Genomic DNA, 19,797 nt, shown 5'->3' with positions numbered 1-19,797 from the left:
ATCAGATCCTTAAGTTAAATAGTAAGACAAATACTTCAAAAGCAATTTCTTAGGGCTGATTTCTAAAGTCACAGCAATATCCATGGCAGCAGTGCTGTGACTCAGGCAATGTTTTTATGTATTTTAGTAGGATGTCACACTATAAAGTAACGCAACCTCAGGAGTGATTCCTGGTGTTCTTCCCTCGGCAGTAGCAATTCATAGGGAACTTTAAAATGTCATTAGGAATGTTCTCTTACGTGTATTCTTACTGTTGTCCACAGAATTGTTTTCACTTCTGGAAGTGTCTTAACTCTAACAAAAAGCTAGCTAATGCTTTAACACAAGCTTGACACAACTTTTCCTGTGCCACTCTTCAAATGCAAAGCAGTTCCACCGTAGACCAGCAGCTCTGCCACATAGGTGCTTCACAGTACAGCAGCTGGCCCAGCCACACGTGCAGTTTGCCAAATGGTTCCCGAGTTGCTATGTTACTGCTTAAGCACAGATTATCTTCATGAGCAGGATACCGAGCTGGGCACTTTGCTTGCATCCCAGTGTGTGACAGTCAGTACACGCTGTTTGCACACATAGACTCTCATAGACGTGTTGCCGGTTCCTTTTGGTCAACTTTCTGTGAAGGAAGAGAGCTAGACCACATCCCGTTAGCTGGCCAAAAAAAAACATTCTAAGGTAAATTTTTTCTTCAGGTTTGCCATTCTAGAGTGAACTTCTGTCTGTCACGTAATTTAAATTCTTTCAAAAATTTCTGTTCCCCATTACCTCTTCAATATAAACTGATTTAATTTGGAGTTAGCTTCCCTTCAGGAACATTTGATACGGAATTTCCAGTTTGACAAGGTAATAATGAACTAAATCTGAGTCACACTTGTTATTTTAAGTGAGTGAATATACTCATTGCTTCCATTAGCATGTTTGTGGTTGGTCCTTGTTTTCCCTCTTTGGAAGGCAATGAGGTTTTGTGCTGCTGGGCTAGGCTCATTTCCCTGCTCTGTGAAGACAAAATGAGGACAAGTAGCAAAGGACAAAGGCTTTTAGTTTTTTCTAATCTAGATTAGAAAAGTTTTAGGTTTTTCAAAGCAAAGTGTTATATCTTCATCTCTGGAGATTATGGCATCTACTACGTTTTCCTGTTTTGCACTGTGATTTGCTTTCATATTGCTATACTAAAGGCATCTGTGGTTTTCGAAAAAGGAACTGCTAACTGCTTACCACTTAATATGTCTGTCTTAGGCTCTAAAATTACTGCTTTTGACTTCAGGTTCCTGTTTTCTTAAAATCCTTAGTCTGCTTACACCCACTACTGAGCTGTTTCTATCACTAGCAATCAAGAAGTTTATCTTTACTGAAGAGTTCTTGCTTGTTCCACCACCGGCAAAAAATCTGTAATAAGGGCATGTCCTGATATCGAGTGGCTGCTGCAGCTCTAAATGTATGCTGTGTCAGACAGTAGCAATGTTGTGAAGCACCGGCACTAGTGCAGCAGCGTGTCCTTAATATTCCTCTGATTCTTCCCCTGCTCCGGACCCTCAGCTGCACACTGTCTGCTCCAGCAGCGAGGAAAGAGTCTTGGAAACGTCTGCGGCCTGTCTGCCCTTGCTCCCCTGCGCCGGCCCCATTTCTCACCAAGGTGCAGAGCAGACCACAGCAAGTTTGCCACGTGTCTGTGGGGAGCTGATGGGTGCTTTGGAGGAGCGTGGTGAAGGACGATGTCGTATCTCACTGGGCAGAGGAAAAGAAGAATGTGCCACAGTCCCGGTACCATCTCGAGCTGTAACATGTAGCATGTTCTTTGAGAAAGACCCCACTAGCTGGGGACTGGAGGGTTTGTGAGGGCAGAAGAGCAGGGGGGTTGAGGTTGAGGTTGAGCTCTGTGACTTTCAGTTCCTGAGGATACATACGTGCCTGGCACGAGTATTCAGGGTTACACTGGTGGAACAAACCAACGTGGCTGTGGACTGGAAAGAGGTGAACCTGTCACTGGAGAGGAAACTTAGGGGTAAGCCAGTGAAGCCCTGACTCCTCTTCCATTTACCCTGGAAGGGGGTGGCATCGGTGAAGCTGATGCTGCTTGCAATGCCTTTTTCCTAGCGTCTTCAGAAGAAAAGAAGAGAGATACAATGACAGGATTGTTGTCCCAGTCCTGTTCACGGTGGAACACGTTGCTCTGTGTGATGCTTCAGCCTCTAGCGAACCTGAGCTCACGTGTCTCTCAGCTGCAGTCCTGCCTATAGGAGTTGCATTAGCACATCCATGCTCCCTCTGATCACGATGTGGGCAGATGATTGGTACTCTTTCTGAACATTTTTAAGGCCCCTCTTTATTTGAACCAGAAATGCCTTTTTAATTAAGAAATTAAATTTTTGGAACTTGTGCTTTAAGTGTGTCTTTTTGTTTTTAACATATATACTCAACACATATGCATGCTGTCAGTGCTACTATAAGGGGATCATTTCACTGAAAGATGAAACCTGGCCTTCCTGACTCTGCAAGTGAATGGGCAAAACATTTTCTTTCCACATAGGAAGATATAGAATGGTATGTTCAGTGGCTGTTCTGTGCCAAAGAAAGTTTCATCTTCACTGATATACCCTCAAGAACCCACTTATCAAAATTCCACTGGAGCTTGATAGAAACAAGGACATTTATTAATCTAGCATTTAATTAGGAAAAACTTCAAAAACTCCCATTTGACTTTTTCTTGGTTTTCCTAGCAGATATTTTCAAGCATACCATATTACTATGTTCCCATACCCACTCATCTTCTCTAAATGTTTCTGCGGTTATTAGCATGTCTTCACTGACCCATGTATCTTTTGAACAGAACAGAACAGTGACCAAGACTAAAATAAGCAGTTTGTGTTGAGACTATATGCTTTACCTCTTAACTCCAGTTCCTCAACAGAAGAGCACTGAGTTGGAGCTTATTTCAAATGTGTGTTTTGAGGATATGATTCCATAATTGCTGATCACTCTGTCAGTGGTGGTTGCACCCAAGGGAACTTTTCAGACGTCTCTTTTCCTTCGCCACGTTCATTGCAGAAAGGCAAAGAGTTTTGCCACTACTCTGTTTTTTTCCCCACCTTGTCTTGTTTTCCTCTATCTGTTTCTGCCTTCATGGGGCGGAAGAGACAAACAATGTGGTGTTCCACACCTAGGTTGAAGGGGTCACTTTGAAGAGATAATCACTGCTGGAGTCGAGAAACACCTGTCCCTAACAATATACTCCAGAAATGTTATTGTGCCTTCTTCCTTGCCAAGCATAAGTAGGGTTTCAAGTTATCTGCTCTAGAGAATGGTCTGATTATATCTGTATGGCTACTTGCCTGCACTATAGTGAGGCAAATAAAGATGCTTTAAGTATAAAGTCACTGGTTGGTTGTGTGAATTTAGCTGCTTCTCACTCAAGTTTGCTGCCAGTAGGAAGATTTCCATTAGCTGAAATGAGTGTCGTCTTTTTCCTGTCCAGTTTTCTGTGATGGTTTTGTGGATACACTGAATTTTGCCAGTTAGGTTTCAGAGAGAGCGAGTACTGCAGATATGGGGTGAGAGTAAAAAGATTAATGGTAGGCTGATGCTACAGTCATTTATTCATTGCCAGTTTATATCTGGTGTCAATGCTGTTAGCTTGCCTTTCTGAAGATTAATCCTTACTGGTATATTTCTAGAGCAGTCTGATTTAATGCATAGGAGGGCAACCAGGAAAACAGGCTATGGTTTTTATACTTCCTAGTTTCCTTGTTTATCCTCATAGCCTTTCTCTGTTCTTGTTCTCGTTTGAACAAGATTTGTGGAGCTGATCTCAAGGTATCCTACTAGCAATCTTCCAGTCCATTCTGGAATCACACTTACCTTTTTCGGGTAGCATCACACAAATACTCCATAGTCATTCAGTGGTTAGTGGGTATCTGAGGCTTTTTCACATGCAGAGGTTTCCAGCTCGTTCTCTCTCCTGTGTGTTTGTGGATGGTACCTAAAAGGCACAATGTACTGCTGGGGTTTTCTCATTCTTAATCATTCCACTTCTTGTGTGCTGTCCTGTGAACTTTGTACCTTCGAGCAGTTTTATGGTCTCCTTGTGCCCACTCTCCAGCCCGATGCTTCTGCGCTCGCTCCATGCTGCCCATTGCTTTCTCCGTTTTAGCCAAGAATTCACCCTCCCCTAATTCTTTCACGAAGTCTTACCTTCTCCATTGTAACTAATAGTGTTCCATGTGGAACCTACCAGTGCCTCATTGAACACCATGCTGATGATATATCCTGCCTTTCCTTTATTTAAACAAAAATAATCAGTTAATCAGTTAAAAGGTGTCAAATTGGTCTGGTACAGGTCTGCTCATCCTGAATCCATCTTGCAGTTCCTACATAGTACATTGATCATTTACCATAACTGTACGTTGTTAGCCATCCTCTTACTACTCAAAATCTGTGCATTAGATGGCAGCTTTACGAATGGTCTTTTATGATTGTGATTGTAATAATGACTTACTGATAAATACAATTTTTCAAGAAATCTCAGGAATGTTCTGAAACATTGCCACCTTGTGGCTTTTAAAAAATCACCATCTTTAACAGTGCTTTTTCTTGTACTTTGTTGGAAGAAAAGGCATGGCATAGTTAATTTAAAATAATTCACTAATGAAATCTGCTGTCTTTGTTTTCCAGCTTACAAGAAGTGTAAATGGTAGTTTTACACAAAGTTGTTCTTCCATGCATTGCACTAGGCTTCCTTTTTCTCTCATTTTTTTTGTTTTCCTTACAGGGAATTAAAATGGCTGTGCAGTATAATATAGGGATGACAAAGACTATAAACTAAGCAGTAGCTTTTAAAATTATGCAAGAGTGAACTTATCAAGGTATAATTAGGTAGCAGGTGGTAATATTTAGGATGTACTTTGGAGTTCCTGCTGACTAAGTAGAAGCTGAATCTCAAAATTATATAGATGAGTTGACTTTGAAACAGTCGTATTAATATTTTATATGCATGTCTGATGCTTGTCTTCTCCAGGAAAAAAATTGATTTTTAAATATGTTGGCACTTTCCGTACAGTATAGCAATAACAAAAGAAGATCTGTGGTAGACTGCAAAAATTGGTGGGTTAGATTTCATGTTCTGTATTGTAAAAAACCTTGCAGAGTAGATTATCAAAATACTCCTTTCTTTTGTGAGCTCCTTTTCCCATTTGTCATCATTGTTGGAGTAATACTATACCAAACGAAAATATTCATATTTTACCAGCCAGGAAACAAAGGTGCCAACCCTGGTTTTGTTACAGGCTTCTTTTTTCTTTCTTTTTTTTTAAAGTCCCTATGAAAATGCAAAAAAAAGCAGTGGACCGTCCATCCTGAATAACATGGTTCAGTACCAGGGAGCGTGAGAAAGGACGAGGATCCGGAGTGCTCTCCAGAGTCACTGCTTTCCCCAGCATGAGCTCGGGAACCTCGGCGTCCCCTTCTGAGCAGGCTCCGTGAGGCAGAGGGCTCTGCCGAGGCAGGCGCAGGACGCAGGGTAGCCGGCGGCGAGGCGCTGGGGGGACCCGGCGGAGCTGGCTGGAAGAGACGGAGTTGCATCTGTTTCAGCCCTGTTCTCACGGGACTGAAAGACATGCAGATCAGTACGTTCTGCAGGGCCCTTCAGCAGGTCCAGACTGCAGCTCCATTCTCAGAGTGAATTCCGGCAGATGTGCATGTACAGTAGCATGAGAGGACGAGGAGCAATGACTTTCAAAGAACCAGAGGAACGTGAGAGCCCGCGGCTCGGAGGCAATGCTACAGTTCCTCTGGTTGCTTCTCTTCCGTATCCCAGAAAAAATGGCAACGACTAATTCCTTTGATAAAATAGTCAGCACTGACTATTTTAAATAAGATTTCCATTTGGTTTTCTGTTTACCTTATATGATAATCAACAGGAATACAATTTAGCATGGAGAAGCACAGCAAGTGCATCCAGTTTATGGGTAGAAAGTTGTCAGGGGTCATCCAACTGCACGGCAGGCAATGGGAAAGAGGAGAGGATGCTGGCTGGGAACATTAAGACGTTTTTCTGCATTTCAGCTGCCTTTTCTGATGAAGGGAGAGTGGATTCATAAATGATTTACAACTTGGTGAAGGAATTTGAAAATGTATCACAGTCATTTCCCATACAGATGTCAAAATAAATAATTTCGTACAATAGGAATGGAATGTGGTATTGGACTGTATAGTATTGTTTGGGGAGCTGCATGAAATGATTATAAAACAAAGTGAAAATTTCAAAGGGACTTTGAGAAAGTCATAAGTGTTTGGAAGAAGCCGTAAAATAAGCAAGACAATGATTTTCAAAATGGGCGGGGGACAGGCTCCTTCATGTGGAGACAGGCGCAAGACATGTTTTAGGAGCCTGCACTGGGGACTCCCATAGAAGCGGAGCTGGTGGGAGAAGCCGTCTGGGCCAGGGATGGGGACGGGATGAGGGAGTTGTGCTGAGAAGCCTCCAAATTGGAGAAAGCCGAAGAGAGCTTTGGGGCAAAACAGAGCGTGCGGATGATGGAAACTGTCACTTCAGCAGCCTCTGTGGTCTGCTCGCCTCTTTCTGCTTCCCCTCTCAGGAGGGAGAAATCGCACCAGTGCTGGAGGGTGCTGGGCCCTGAGCTCCCCTGCTGTTGCAGAAGCCGCACTTGTGTGTGGTAAGGGGGCAGGATGGCTGCGGGCCTCCCCGGGAAGCCACAGGCACCCTCCACTCCTGATCACTGTGCTGTTGTCCCCCTTGGTACACAAGGGTCAGGAGGGACCTCTGGAGGTCATCCAGTCCAACCACCCCCTCAGAGCAGGACTGCCAGCAACACCAGGTCTGACCGACCGTGGCTTTGTCTAGCAAAGTCTTGAATAACTGTGAGACAACTAAAGTTTTTTCCCAGGTCCAGTGCAGAGAATTGCAGTACAGGAGCTTGTACATGCAATTAGGGTTGAGAATGTTCTTTTTGGCCATTAACAATGGGAAACAAATTTTTTTTCCATTTCTCTACCTTTGTGTATTTTCCTTCTTTGTCATGTGCTAGTTGTTGAACAGTGCCAAGGTAACACTGAGCCATTCCTAATTGGCTTGGTATCCACATTTTGACTTGCCTTGGAGTCAAAGGAACGTTTGCTCCTTCTTTTATTTCTAGCAATGCTTCATTGCTGTGGGAGAAAGAAATCTGGACGTTTTTCTAAATCGAATGTCCTTTTCAAAATTAACTAAGTCTTCATTAATGGTACAGAAATCCTCTTTAATGAGGATAAGACAGTTGGCAGAGGCAGCCCAGTTTGACATTCCAGATCCCAGGCGAGGACTGGCAATTTAAAATACAAATGAAGAATGCTGTGAATGAAGGAGATATAGGTCCTCATCTGTCATTTGCTTTCTTAGTGAGATTTGTGCAGGGAATGCAAAATCATTGACAGACAATTATAATTTCTGAAAAGAATCTTTTTTTCAGCATGCGATTTCAGTTTAGACCATGTTAATGCTGAGTGAAGATTTACAACAGAAGAAGAGAGTAGAAATTCCTAAAACAGTCTAAGTTGGTCATAGGGCCAAGATTTAGTTTTCTGGGTAGAAACCAGCTGTAATTAGCCTAAAGAGCATTGTGGATCAGTGAGAAAGGTGAAAATGTGGTAACATTTTTCTCTCTACTAGGCCCTATATTTTGGAATACGCCACATGTTGAGGCTACCTCAATACAACATCATTTGTCACAAATAAGAAGGTCTGCAGCATGAGTGTTGTTTTATTCTAGTCAAAGTTGTTGCTAATTGATTAGTGCTGTCTCACTCTTTCAATTTTTTTCTGTCACCACCCGTCCTCATCAGAGGCAACAACCACTCAAGCATGAATGTCACCACAAATGGGACTGGCCTTGCTTTGGTGCTGACACTTGTTCCATTCAATGCACTATGCAGCCGTGCACATCCAGTTTTCCTTTTAGTCTGGTTTTCAGATTATTTTTATTATCAGATCAACCATACAGGAGCAAATGAAGAAAATCTGACAACGATGGTAGGACTTGCTGAGCAGAGATCCCAGCGGAGACCTTTCCCAGGCCTTCCCACAGCTGTGTTTGCCGTACATGAATTCACTCTTGCCGCTCTAAACTTCTGAATCCTTGAGCATTCCTTCCTTAGGCTGACCTGAAGGGTGATACCGCTTTGCTTGACAGATGAGATTTTGCCCAAAATAAAAGAGACTTTTCTTATTCTTTTTCTAGAGAGCTAGATGCTGTCTTTCATTTATTTTGAGTGCTTCGATACTTTCCATTGTGGGGTTGTTTCTCACATTTTCCAGTCTCTCTTCCAGTGGCAATTCTTTACAGCCACGATGCTGCTTCCCTTCTTGGTCTGAAAGGTCAGCAGTGGCTGCCCTTTGAGAGGGCCGTAATTGAGTCTTTACTCGCTTGGAGAGTCTGAGGCTGCTAACCCTCTTTGTAAAGACTTTACAATTCTTCCTCAGTAATCTTTTTTTCTTTTTTTTTTTTTTTTATCTTTTTCCCTATCTCTAATGAAAAAAGCAAGCTATCACGATTTGATATAGGATTTTCATAAGCTCCCTTCAGGTCTTGTAGTAGTCAAGCTAATGCGTATAGGAATCACTGGGTTTGTAGCCTCCCTTACTATATCTGCAGGTTTCAACGCTCTCAAGTGCTGCATCCTGCAGCTCTCCAATGCTACCTTCACAGTAATGATTGTTATTACTTCTCTGGCTTTCGTGCCATTTGCTGAGCCCTGCAGAAGTTATCTCTGAGTTTTTTATTCACATCTTGTATTGTAATTGTGTTTACAGGCCATATTCAGTGAGCATCGGTCTCTGCAAGAATCCTTCAGTATAATTTTTGTTTGGTTGTTTATCTTATTGTTTTAGTCTGACTTTCTAGGAAACAGAAGCTGAAACCTCACTCTTTCTCTATAAGAGCTTTGGAATTTACTTATCCATTTCAGCAAAATGACAAAGATCTTGTTTAATATGCTTACTTAAAGAGAAGCTATAGTGAACATTTAGTCCTTATCAGACATCATAAAATTGGCATCCGGGATAATACTTACAATATTCCAGCATCCTTTGGAGTTTATACCATCTTAAGCACCAGAGAATTTAATCACCAGTCCAAACTTCTTTCCTGTGCGGATTCTCTCTTGTCTGATAGGTGGTCAGCTATTTTACAACCTCAGTATATTTCAGTTAAAACAGTAAATCAACTGCAAGACACAAGTAGTGGGCAACAGAGCTTTGTAAGATCCACTGTTGACAAAACTATTTGTTTTGGATTTTAGCCCAAATTTTGGGTTACCCAAATATAATTCTGCTGCAGAGATATAAGCATACTTAATTAAATCAACATAAAAGTTATAGTAATTAACCATTTTCTACCAAGATGTGAGACTGTTTGGTTAATCTGAAATTGATGTATGCATAAACTGTTAATAAATATTTAATTCCATCTTATTCTTTGCAATATTCTTAGTATACATACAAGAATAATAGGAAATATTAGTTAATGATCCTTAGCCTCTAGTCCACATGAACTGCCACAAACATATGAAGGAACTTTAGTCTAAAGTAAGTAGCAGGGCAGTTCTGCAAAGTTTAACTTATTCTTTGGTGACATAAATATTCAACGTGTCTTCTTCCAGAAGAAACTGTAAAATTAGAAACCCTTTGAGTATTATTTGGTGGTTTTGGCTGGTGAATGAATGCATGTGAGCAACACAAAGCACTTGTCTGTGCAGATACACTCCTCTCTGTTAATTGTTGCTCTTTATTTATTTAATGTCATTTAAATAAAAGGAGGATGTGGTTTGGCCAATATCTGCACTTCTGTGATGTCTCGCAGCTGCCATTACGGTGGCTGTCGATCATCAGATAACAGAATCACAGAATAGTTGAGGTAGGAAGGGAACTCGGGAGGTCATCTGGTCCAACCACCCTGGTTTTCAGGATGAGCTGCTCCATCAGTTTTCCAGGACTCAAGGTGAGACCGACTGGCCTGTAGTTCCCTGGCTCCTCCTTCTTGCCCTTCTTGAAGGTAGGAGTGACATTTTCCTTCCTCCAGTCTTCAGGCACATCTCCCAGTCACCATGTTTGATCAAAGATTATCGAGAGTGGCTTTGCAATGACATCTGCCAGCTCCCTCAGTGCTTGTGGGTACATCCCATCAGGGCCCGTGGACATAGGTATGTCCAGTTTGCTTGAATATTCCCTGACCTGATCCCCTTCCACGAAGGGTGCATCTTCCTTGCTCCAGCCTTTCCCCATTTTCTCTGGAACCTGGCATTCCTGAATCAGATCGGATGCGGTTATGTGAATTCATTCAGACTGTTGCTATGGCAGAAGCTAGCAGCTCTGATGGGTAAGCTCGGAACTGCATTTTAAACAGCAGTGTGTTAAAAGAAGTGTTTCTGTGTGAAAACAAAACTTAAGTAGGTATCTAAGGACACCTTACAACACCTAAGAACACCTGCTGCAAGTTTTCTGGGTAGTACCTGTGAATGGGCCAGAATATGTGGAAAAACTACATAGGCCCTTATAGTCAATACTGACGAGATCCAGAATGTTAGAGGTCCTTTTTACGCAGGTCGGTGACCCATGCTAAAAATCTCTCTGTGGATATAGCAAGAAGAGATGTGCTTAACTAAGGGCTTGTAATGATGCATTCCGTTACGGAGCTGGCTGGAACAGACATTGCCACATTGGATAAGATACCATTAAAACTGCACCTTTATTACTGTTCCGCTGATTCAGACAGTGGATAAATCTATCATCCACTCTCGCTGCTTAATAACCAGCTGTCATAGTCCTTCTAATGCAACACTTTCATTAGATTCAGAAATAGGACACACAAAAGGATAGCAAATGATCCTCGGAAGTCTTTCCCAGACAGATAAATGCTACTAACAATAAAGTAAGTTGTTATTATTAGCATTGTGATGTTAATGAAAATTAGGGACAATTATCTGCTCTTGAAGTTGGCTTTTCCCTTCCTGTATAGTTTTTGGGTTTTTTTTTAGTGCAGAAGACTTAAAAAAGACACCCACACAGTTTGCAGAAGTTTGAGAGAAATGGTTCATATTATTTATGCAGCAGAAATTCTCAGGAAGCAGACTAGATTAGGAAAAGGTTGTCTAGTTTGCTAGTTTAAAACTTTTGAATAATGGTCACATTCTATACCACAAAACTGATGCTGTTTACATTTTCTTTTAGGAACGTCTCTTGATGAGTCTTTTGCCTAGGAATGTTGCAATGGAAATGAAGGAAGATTTCCTGAAGCCTCCTGAAAGGATTTTCCACAAGATTTACATTCAAAGGCATGACAACGTTAGGTAAGATTGATGTAGTCCGTGAAATAATATAAAGCAGAGAATACTTAGTACAAATACAATGACATGTAATTGCAGTCAGGTCTTAGAAATCCAAGCAGTACAGTGAAGATTTGTCATTTCTGCAGAGGGGGAGAATGGGTGCACTAGGAAGACCAAATAGTCTTCTCAGAAGATAACAGTGAATCAATAAATGGCTTAGAAGAGTAGTGCTGGGAGGCAGACAACTTTTTTCAAATGAGTTGTTATTCTTTTTGTACTGCATTACATTTTGGGTGAATGGGGATATTTATTTGGCATGGTAACTTTTACACATTTTTATTTTCCTGATGTTAAAATAGATTACTTTTAATATTTTCTGGGTAATAGCATGGAAATACAGAAAGAAAGCATGGTGTAAACTTAAACAAAATGTGTATTTGTTGCCATCATATAAGCATTCCTCCTCAGAGGTTATTGATTGAGACTCAAATCTACTTCTTGCTCTTGTTCAGTAAAACTGTTGTGCAAGTGTCCAAGTTGCGCATTTATACTGGTTGTTGTTAAAGTTCATTCTCATTTGCTATTCTTCTCTGCGCCCCCAAACAAATGCCTTAAAGGCCTTGTCTGAATGGTGGTGTTTTATCATACTGCCTCTAGCTACTTTTTCTCCAAGCGCCTTGCCTTCATACCAAAAACAGTGTCAAAGAGGTTTACTTGGTGCCACCCTTGCACTAAGCAAGGTACGGGCTTAATAAGTGATGCCGCAGAGCTGCCTTGATTTGCACCGTGTACTCATGTGGCAAAGGAGTGAACTCCTTTAGCACCTCCTCTGCTCCCTCATCCACTGGGAAGGCAGTTCCTTCTCCTGGGGTTCAGTCTATCTCCCCTTGAGCTGACTCTAATATTTGCAAGGACCACTTCTTAGTAACTAAGCTGTTGCAACTAAAAGCACTCATATTAGTGAGAGAATCAGGGATAGCTGTGATGGGAGTGTTTAGCAGACTGACAAATTAGGTCGGTTTTACACTGTAAAATTAAACATTACTGAATTTATTCATTAGCAGCTCACTTCTTGCTAACGGTTAAATCTTATAAAATGTTAATCATCATCACTATGCATATAAAACTTGGTCTTTAACAATCAATTTAAAGTTAGCTCTAAGTGTACAGTGCCCCAGAGCTGACGCTGCAAAGTTAGCATTCTTGGTTAGTCTTCGATGGTTCTCAATTGCCAAATTGTCAGGCTTGAGAGCTCCTGAAGGAGAGAATTCAAGATCAAAGTGGTCTGCCTTCCTCCTCCTCCAGTTTTCCTTGTTTATGCCTCATGCTTTTATGCCGTTGCCCTCCCACCAATACCATTTGTCTTTTTTTCTTTTTTTGCCAATCTTCCGTCTTTGGATGATGTCCTGTCTATTTGCAGCCACTCGTGCTTATCTTGTCTGCTGCCTGCCAGATTTTTATTGCCTGGGTGCCTGCTACTGTCTTCATTTGTCCCTTTGGTGATCACATTGCTTATATACTTACAAAAATTGTGTCTAGTTATGCTGTCACAGTGCTATGAAACACATGTATACTACTGTTGGTTGCACTTATATTCAGGTTCAAGGCAAGCTAACAATAATTATATCCTGATCAGTACATTTATACCTTGTATGTGTCACAGGTCTCTGCATTGATTACAGTGTGGGAATTCTTCTTAAATAGCATTGCTTTGCATCCGGACTGCTCGATTATAACGCTTCTGAGTCCTCTCTTGCGCCGACATCTTTTTGAAATGTAACCTCAGGAGTACCCTTTTTTTCCTACATGAAATGGTGTTTCACGTGACCACTAAGGCTGCTGTGGCTTACTCACTGCTTCGATGTGGAGTTCATAAAAGATTTTGAACCTGAATACCTTGTCTGGAGAGGTGAATTCGTTCTCTGACATCAAGAGGGTACTTCTGGGGCAAATGGAGGCAAAGTAAGATGGCCTCATTTTAATGTCAAAGGGAGGAGAACTGAAAACAGGAGACCTCCCCTCACCACCTGTACTATAAGAAAATGTATTAGCTTTTATTTCAGTATGTGACTGCTGTATTAAAAAAAAAGATAAGGGGAGAATCATGTCCCAGTAAATACCCAGCAAGCCGTTGCTGGCAGGTCCCAGTAGACCGGAGTTTCACCCCAGGAGCTTTGTGACTCTGCAGGTCTGAGCAATGCAGGGAACTCACCGCGGATGCCACCCCGACTCCTGTGCGGAGGACAGCACTGCAGCACCCGCTGGGAAGTGCTGCTGGTGGTCAGTGCCTATAGTAAGATGTGTGGTTTACCTTTTTAAGGAGATGGAAACAACTCTTTTTCTTTGGAGTAGTGGCAGTTCGGTGCTATACCAGGCAGACCTAAGAGACCTTTCCCATATTCTCATGACTTGGCCTTTTCATGCCAATCCTTCTGTAAAGCCCAACTATTAAAACAAACAAACGAAAAGCCCCTCTATAGTCCTAAATTCCTGGACCTTTTAACCCCAAAGCTACATAGTGGAAAACAGAAAATGAGCTGCACTTTCACCTTTCCTATTGCAATGCTTTCTTTTTCTCCCAGCAAATATCTGGAAGGTCAGAGCGTTCTTCTCCAGAAAGGATAGGCTGGAGGAGGTAGGCAGGCAATTAGTAAACTGCATGATTTTTCCACTCCTCACCTATTAAAAATAACAACAAAAATAAACCTCACCAGCAACAAAACCCATCCATTTCAGTCTTCTAAATAGCTGCCTGAAAAAAGAGTCTTTAAGCACTACATCTTGCATGTGAAAAATAAGACATCCATACAGCTACCTTATTTACCCAGAAAAACACAGGGGGATACATTGCAGTGGAGATATAGATACATATATAGATATATATATGTACACACACACACCCCCCTGTAAGAAGTGAATGATGGACTGGAAAAAGATACTGGCATATTTCAGACACACCATGGCAACAGCCCTGGTTAATCAGTTAGTTGGTAAATATTTTACCAGCTGTCAAACAGTTGTTGAATGACTGCCTGCAACTGACTGCACCTCTGGAAGGCAATGGAAACATGCCTCTCCATGCTGAGGGCAGAGCCCTCAGTGTTGTGTCATGCTTTGATGAGCTCTTCCCAAATCTGTAGGAATTTATTTTGCTTACAGATAACTCTCTTCATTTAGAAATCACTTCAGACCTCCACCTTAGTACCCCAGATTTTATTTTTCTTTCTGCAGTACAAAGCATTAAACTCCCTCAACATCAATCGAAGATTTCTGTGTGGAGAGGGGGCCAGTTTAAAACTTTATATTAACATTTGAGACTGTTCTAAGGGCATCAGTGAATACAGCCCATAAAAGAGCACTGAATAGATGGCTTCATACACAGAACGACAGTGCCGTCAAAGGAACTTGCAAGGGCCCTGGGAACCGTAGTGGTTTGTGGGGAAAACCCCTTTTCTCCTCCAAAATCCTCCCATTTAGCAAATGAAAAATGCCTACTAAGAAGGACACGTACAAGCTCATAAAAGAGAAAGATCACAGGCCCTTACTTTCGGAAGTAAGATAATGGTACAGGAAAAGGTTGTTGTCCATTCCAACCCTCTGTATGTATTTGTGCCTTGGCAAAAAGGAACAAGAAATCTTTCCCAGGCAAGTTTTATTATCTCCTGTGTGCACTGTGTAAAGAGTAGTGGTTAAACCAGAATATATTTATCTATGGAACCTTCCCAAAGAAGAAGTCAAAAGGAATTGTCACAAGTTGATGAAAATCAATCCTTTGCCAACAAATTCTTCACTCTGCAGACATGCTGCCTTCTCTTCCTATGTTTTGTGTGGACCACCCAATATTATTACCCAACGATATTGAAGAAGATACGACTTTTTTTGTCAAAGAGGAAGAAATGAGGCTTTTTGTAAATCTGCTACCTTGTGAAGTTTTTGAACAGAATTGCTGTACAGTAGGAAATGAGTGCATGTGTTTTAAATGAAAAAAAAAAAACCTAAATGCAAATGCAATATGTAAAACAAAACATGCAAATGCACTTCCAATATATAGCGTGAACCCAGTGAGGACACTAAATTCAAGCATCAGGAAGGTAAAATAATCACATCCAGTATACCAGCTATGTCTCATGAGAAGGAAATAGTCCATATACAGTTCAGGAGCCATTTCAACACAGTACAGGTGTTATCTTCCTGAGGTGACCCCAGCCAAGGTCACCATGAAGGGTGTGAGGACCAGATGTCAGCTTACGTGTGAAGACTCCCCAACAGAGCAGCTCTTCTGGGATGCTCAGGACGATGGTTGGGAACATACCAGAGACAGCTCTTCCCTAAGATTAGGTTAAGTAATGTAGGATTAGTATTTCCTTCTCTTATCCTTTGTCTGGCCCTACAGGGCTGAGGAATTTACAGATTACATATATATGTACAGTGGCTACTATAAAAATGCACTAGTCTTGACTAAATCTCTCCATGCAGCTGTAATTCAATTAAGTTATTTCAAGTTGTGTATCAGCTCAAATATATGCCCTGTATGGAGCCCTCAACACATTTTGTTGTTTGTCTCTTTTGGAATGGGCTTTTTCCCACTCCATTAGATATTAATGAAACTTTCAACGCATGCATGGATAAGGATATGGCTGACTTGGTATGTTAACAGCCAACTTCTCACTCTGCTCCGTTAACTCAAATAACATTCAAGAGAGAAAGAAAAAGTGAACATTGAAAGCTACCAATTGCTTGAGCCTCTGGTACAGCAATTTCATTTAGCCTAATTTTTACAAGTGTGAAATAGAACTGGCTGCTTTGTAGGAAGAGAGATTAATTTCAGGCAACACGCTGCCTGATTCAAAGCTACCAATAAAAGGATTCCTTGTGGCCATTTAGAGGTTGTTGTGACCCACTCTGAGACCAGAGCACAGTCTGCAGCTATTTATATGCAAATATCTCTGGTCTGTCCTGTCTTCTAGAAAGCACCAGAACTCAAAAAATTAATTTAACCTACCCATTCCAATGTTTTAAAAAGCTGTGAGCATGACGCCTACGAACAGGCTTCTGTATGTCATCTTTCTGAGCTCATACGACTTCACAGTGAACTAGTTTTCATGAATGATTATTTTGTAAAAACAACCTCCCCTTTGTTTTCAGTTTTAACGGCCCTCTTTAATCTTTTGAGAGCACTTTTTCCTTAATCATTGCAGTGAGTTACAGATAAAATTATTAATAATTTTCCCTTATGGTTGATCTTTAAGGAAAAAAACCCTACAGGTTCCTCTCTGAGGCAGCGTGTGCCATTACAATATCATTCTTATTATAAGTTGTGCTCTAATTACACAAATGAGCCAAGTGGAAATAAAAAAGAGGGCGCACAACCCCTCCTTATTTTGCTGAGTATTTGTTTATACAAGTGGTTCCACTGAAACCAGCAGGACTATTCCAGTGCACAAAGCACATGAATGAGCGCTGTTAAAAGTGAACATTTACCACCTACGAGCTCTTCAATCTCTTGTGTAACTTGGCAGGATTCCTCCTTCTGAACACCCCATAGAGTGACATAGAAAAGGGTTACTCGCGGCTGGGAAGCAGCTTAAATCTCTTAAACCAAGCCCCAGGCTTTGCAGGCTTGGTTTTAGCAGGTGCAGCAGGTTCCTGCGGTGCTGCGGGAGGGCTGCAGCGCCCAGGCAGGGGCTGGCTCTGCCTGCAGGCATCGCAGGGTAGAAAACAGGAATACGGAAGGTCCTGGAGCCATGACTCAGGGCTTGTCGACACAAAACCGCTCCAGATAGGGGAGGAGTGTGAGATAGTGATGTACGCAACTTGTACACCTGTGCTGAACCAGCTCAGCTCCTTGTTTGTGAGAGAGATGAGAGAAACGGCTGTTCATAACGCTTTCTTTCCTGAAGTTGCTCACTGCAGTGTTGCTTTGCTTTTATTCAGAATTTTTATACCAGAAGCATTTAGAAATACTGTTTGCGTATCAAATCAAATACTCCAGGTAACTTCAAAAGAACTCCTTAGGAAACCTACATTAAAAATTAGAATCATGGAATCATAGGATGGTTTGGGTTGGAAGGAAGCTTCAAAGATCATCTAGTCCAACCCCCCTGCCATGATCAGGGACATCTTTCACTAGTTAAGGTGGCTGAAAACCCAGACCAGCCTGACCTTGAATACTTTGAGGGATGGGGCATCCACAGCTCCTCTGGGAAACCTGTTCCATCCTCACAGTGAAGAATTTCTTCCTTGTATCTAATCTAAATCTACCCTCTTTTAGTTTAAAATGATTACTCCTTATCCTGTCACTACAGACCCTGGTAAAAACTCTCATTCCATCTTTCTTGTAAGTCTCCTTTATATATGGAAAGGCCACAGTAAGGTCTCTCTGGAGCCTTCTCTTCTCCAGGCTGAACAACCCCAACTCTCTCAGCCTTTGCCCATAGCAGAGGTGTTCTAGCCCTGTGACGATTTTTGTGTTTCTCCTCTGGGGCCATGTCTTTCTGTTGCTGGGGCCCCAAGAGCTGGATGCAGTGCTCCAGGTGGAATCTCATGAGAACAGAGAGGGACCATCACCTCCCCCGACCTGCTGGCCATGCTTCCCTTTATGGATCCTGGTATACAATCGGCTTTCCGGTCTGCAAGCACACAGTGCGGCCGACTCACCTCTGGTGTTCCATCCACCAGTACCCCCGAGTCCTCCTCCGCAGGGCTGCTCTCAATCCCTTCATCCCTCGGTCTGTATCCGTCTTTGGGGTTGCCCCAGTCCGGGCGCAGGACCTTGCGCTTGGCCTTGTTGGACTTAACGAGGTTCGCGTGGGCCCGCTCCTCAAACTCCGGCAAGGTCCCTCTGGATGGCATCCCTTGCCTGTAGCGTTTCAGCCACACCGCTCAGCCTGGTGTCATCTGCGGACTGGCGGAGCAGGCACTCTCTCCTTCTGTCTACGTCGTTAATAAATTAGGAGGGAAACGCGTAGTCCAAAGAAAAACTCTGTTCCTCAATGCTTACAAATCTGTATTTACACATTAAGATCTATCACGTAGGCTTTGTTGCAGTAGTCTGCGGGGCGTACAGTCTTATACAAAGGGTATGTGGATGTTAGAGTTAGGCGTGTGTGTGGTGTCTAGCAGGAACTGCTCATCAGTAATTGTAGATGCAATCACTGTACGCTATAATTGGAGGAACTGTTTTTTCAAGCTTTTTTTAAAAAGTCCTTTCAGAAAGCTAGGTGTGTTTCATTAAGAAAGGAGAAAGCATTCTAAGATCAGAGGGAAAGGTGCAGTGCATAGCATTTGTAACAGGAAATGTTCTGTAGCAAACTAAACTCTTGAAGAACTTTATTTGCATATTTGGTGAGTTTTGCAGTTGCAGATAACTTCTTGAGTTTATGTATATTTCAAAATGTTTCAAATGTTCATAATTGTTGTAAGATCATTTGGTATTATGGGTAAATAAACCAAGCCATTTATGTATAAATTATTATTAATGAAAAAATTGGGTAGCTTTATGTCAAAAATAAGCTAATTTTCCTATCAAATGCAGAAAGGTGACTGTAAATGCTAGAAAGACAGGCCGTGTTTTAAGTGGGGAGTATTTAAGCTATACTAGCAAACAATAAATTTAAAAAAAGCATTAAAGCTAAAATATTGCTGTACAAAAAACCAAGTAGTTTTAAGCTTATTTTACTAAATGAGAGTAAGACCGGTCAAAAGTTTCAGAAAATAGTTACAGAAAAGCTAGAGTCAAACCTGAGTTTTAGCCTTGCTCTGGGGGCTCTGCAAGAAGAAAGGCAATACTAACCCAGGCGCAGCTGCACCAACAAGTGGTTCTTAGCTCTGAGCAGAAGGTGTTACAGGAGCGATGGGGATTTTCAGTCGTGGGAAGGGTGACCATAGCTGTTACCCTGCCAGAGAAAACCAGTGGCAAAAGTGTGTCTGGCATCTCAAACAAAGCGATCAGAAGGCAAGCTTTCTAGCTTGCCTTTTCTTTCAAACTAGTCTCCTGCGGCTGTCTTGTGCTTTAGCAAGACCTGGTATATGCTCCTCTCATCTTTTGTAAGCGAGCGGGCGGCATTAGGAGCAAACCAAGCTCTAAGCCAGGCCAGCACTGCCCCTGCAACATGACAGTGTCAGGCAGACTTTAAAATCAGGAGCAGAGCGGAAGTTTGACAAAGCTCTGCTCAATAATTGATTTTTTCTTGCCCCTAGGATTTAATTAGAATATTGACATGCTGTTGTAACTTATGATGCCAATAACTTGTCTGTCTAAACGCCGAAGTGATTTGAGTTTTTACCAGCTTGGCCAAACTTCCTGATCCTGTGAACTTACTGGTAAAAGCCTGGTGTGACTGAAAACTACAGGACAAATGCTGAATACCTCAAAGAGCATAGGATTGCGGAGGTTTTGGTATAGTACACAAGCAAAGAGAATGATGGCTCCTGGGGGTCCCGTTGCTCAGTTATGGGATGGAGGAACAGGAGCATTGCTGAACCCCT

At 42.0% G+C, this 19,797-nt stretch overlaps 1 protein-coding gene across 4 annotated transcripts in view; it reads left to right on the top strand.

Annotated features, from left to right (window-relative positions):
- ADCY1 (adenylate cyclase 1) overlaps positions 1 to 19,797 on the top strand; it is a 498,640-nt gene that overhangs the window by 59,021 nt on the left and 419,822 nt on the right. For all 4 annotated transcript variants that reach the window (XR_007508915.1, XR_007508916.1, XR_007508917.1 and 1 more), the window contains exon 3: positions 11,213 to 11,331. Coding sequence is in view for 1 of the 4 variants with exons in the window: in XM_049823805.1 (XP_049679762.1) it covers positions 11,213 to 11,331 (119 nt within the window). In the remaining 3 variants the exon portion in view is untranslated. The remainder of the gene's footprint in view (positions 1 to 11,212; positions 11,332 to 19,797) is intronic.

This window comes from Accipiter gentilis, chromosome 20, assembly GCF_929443795.1.
Source record: "Accipiter gentilis chromosome 20, bAccGen1.1, whole genome shotgun sequence".
Lineage (NCBI taxonomy): Eukaryota > Metazoa > Chordata > Aves > Accipitriformes > Accipitridae > Astur > Astur gentilis.
Note: the sequence above shows the minus strand (reverse complement) of the source record. Positions and strands in the feature narration are given on the sequence as shown.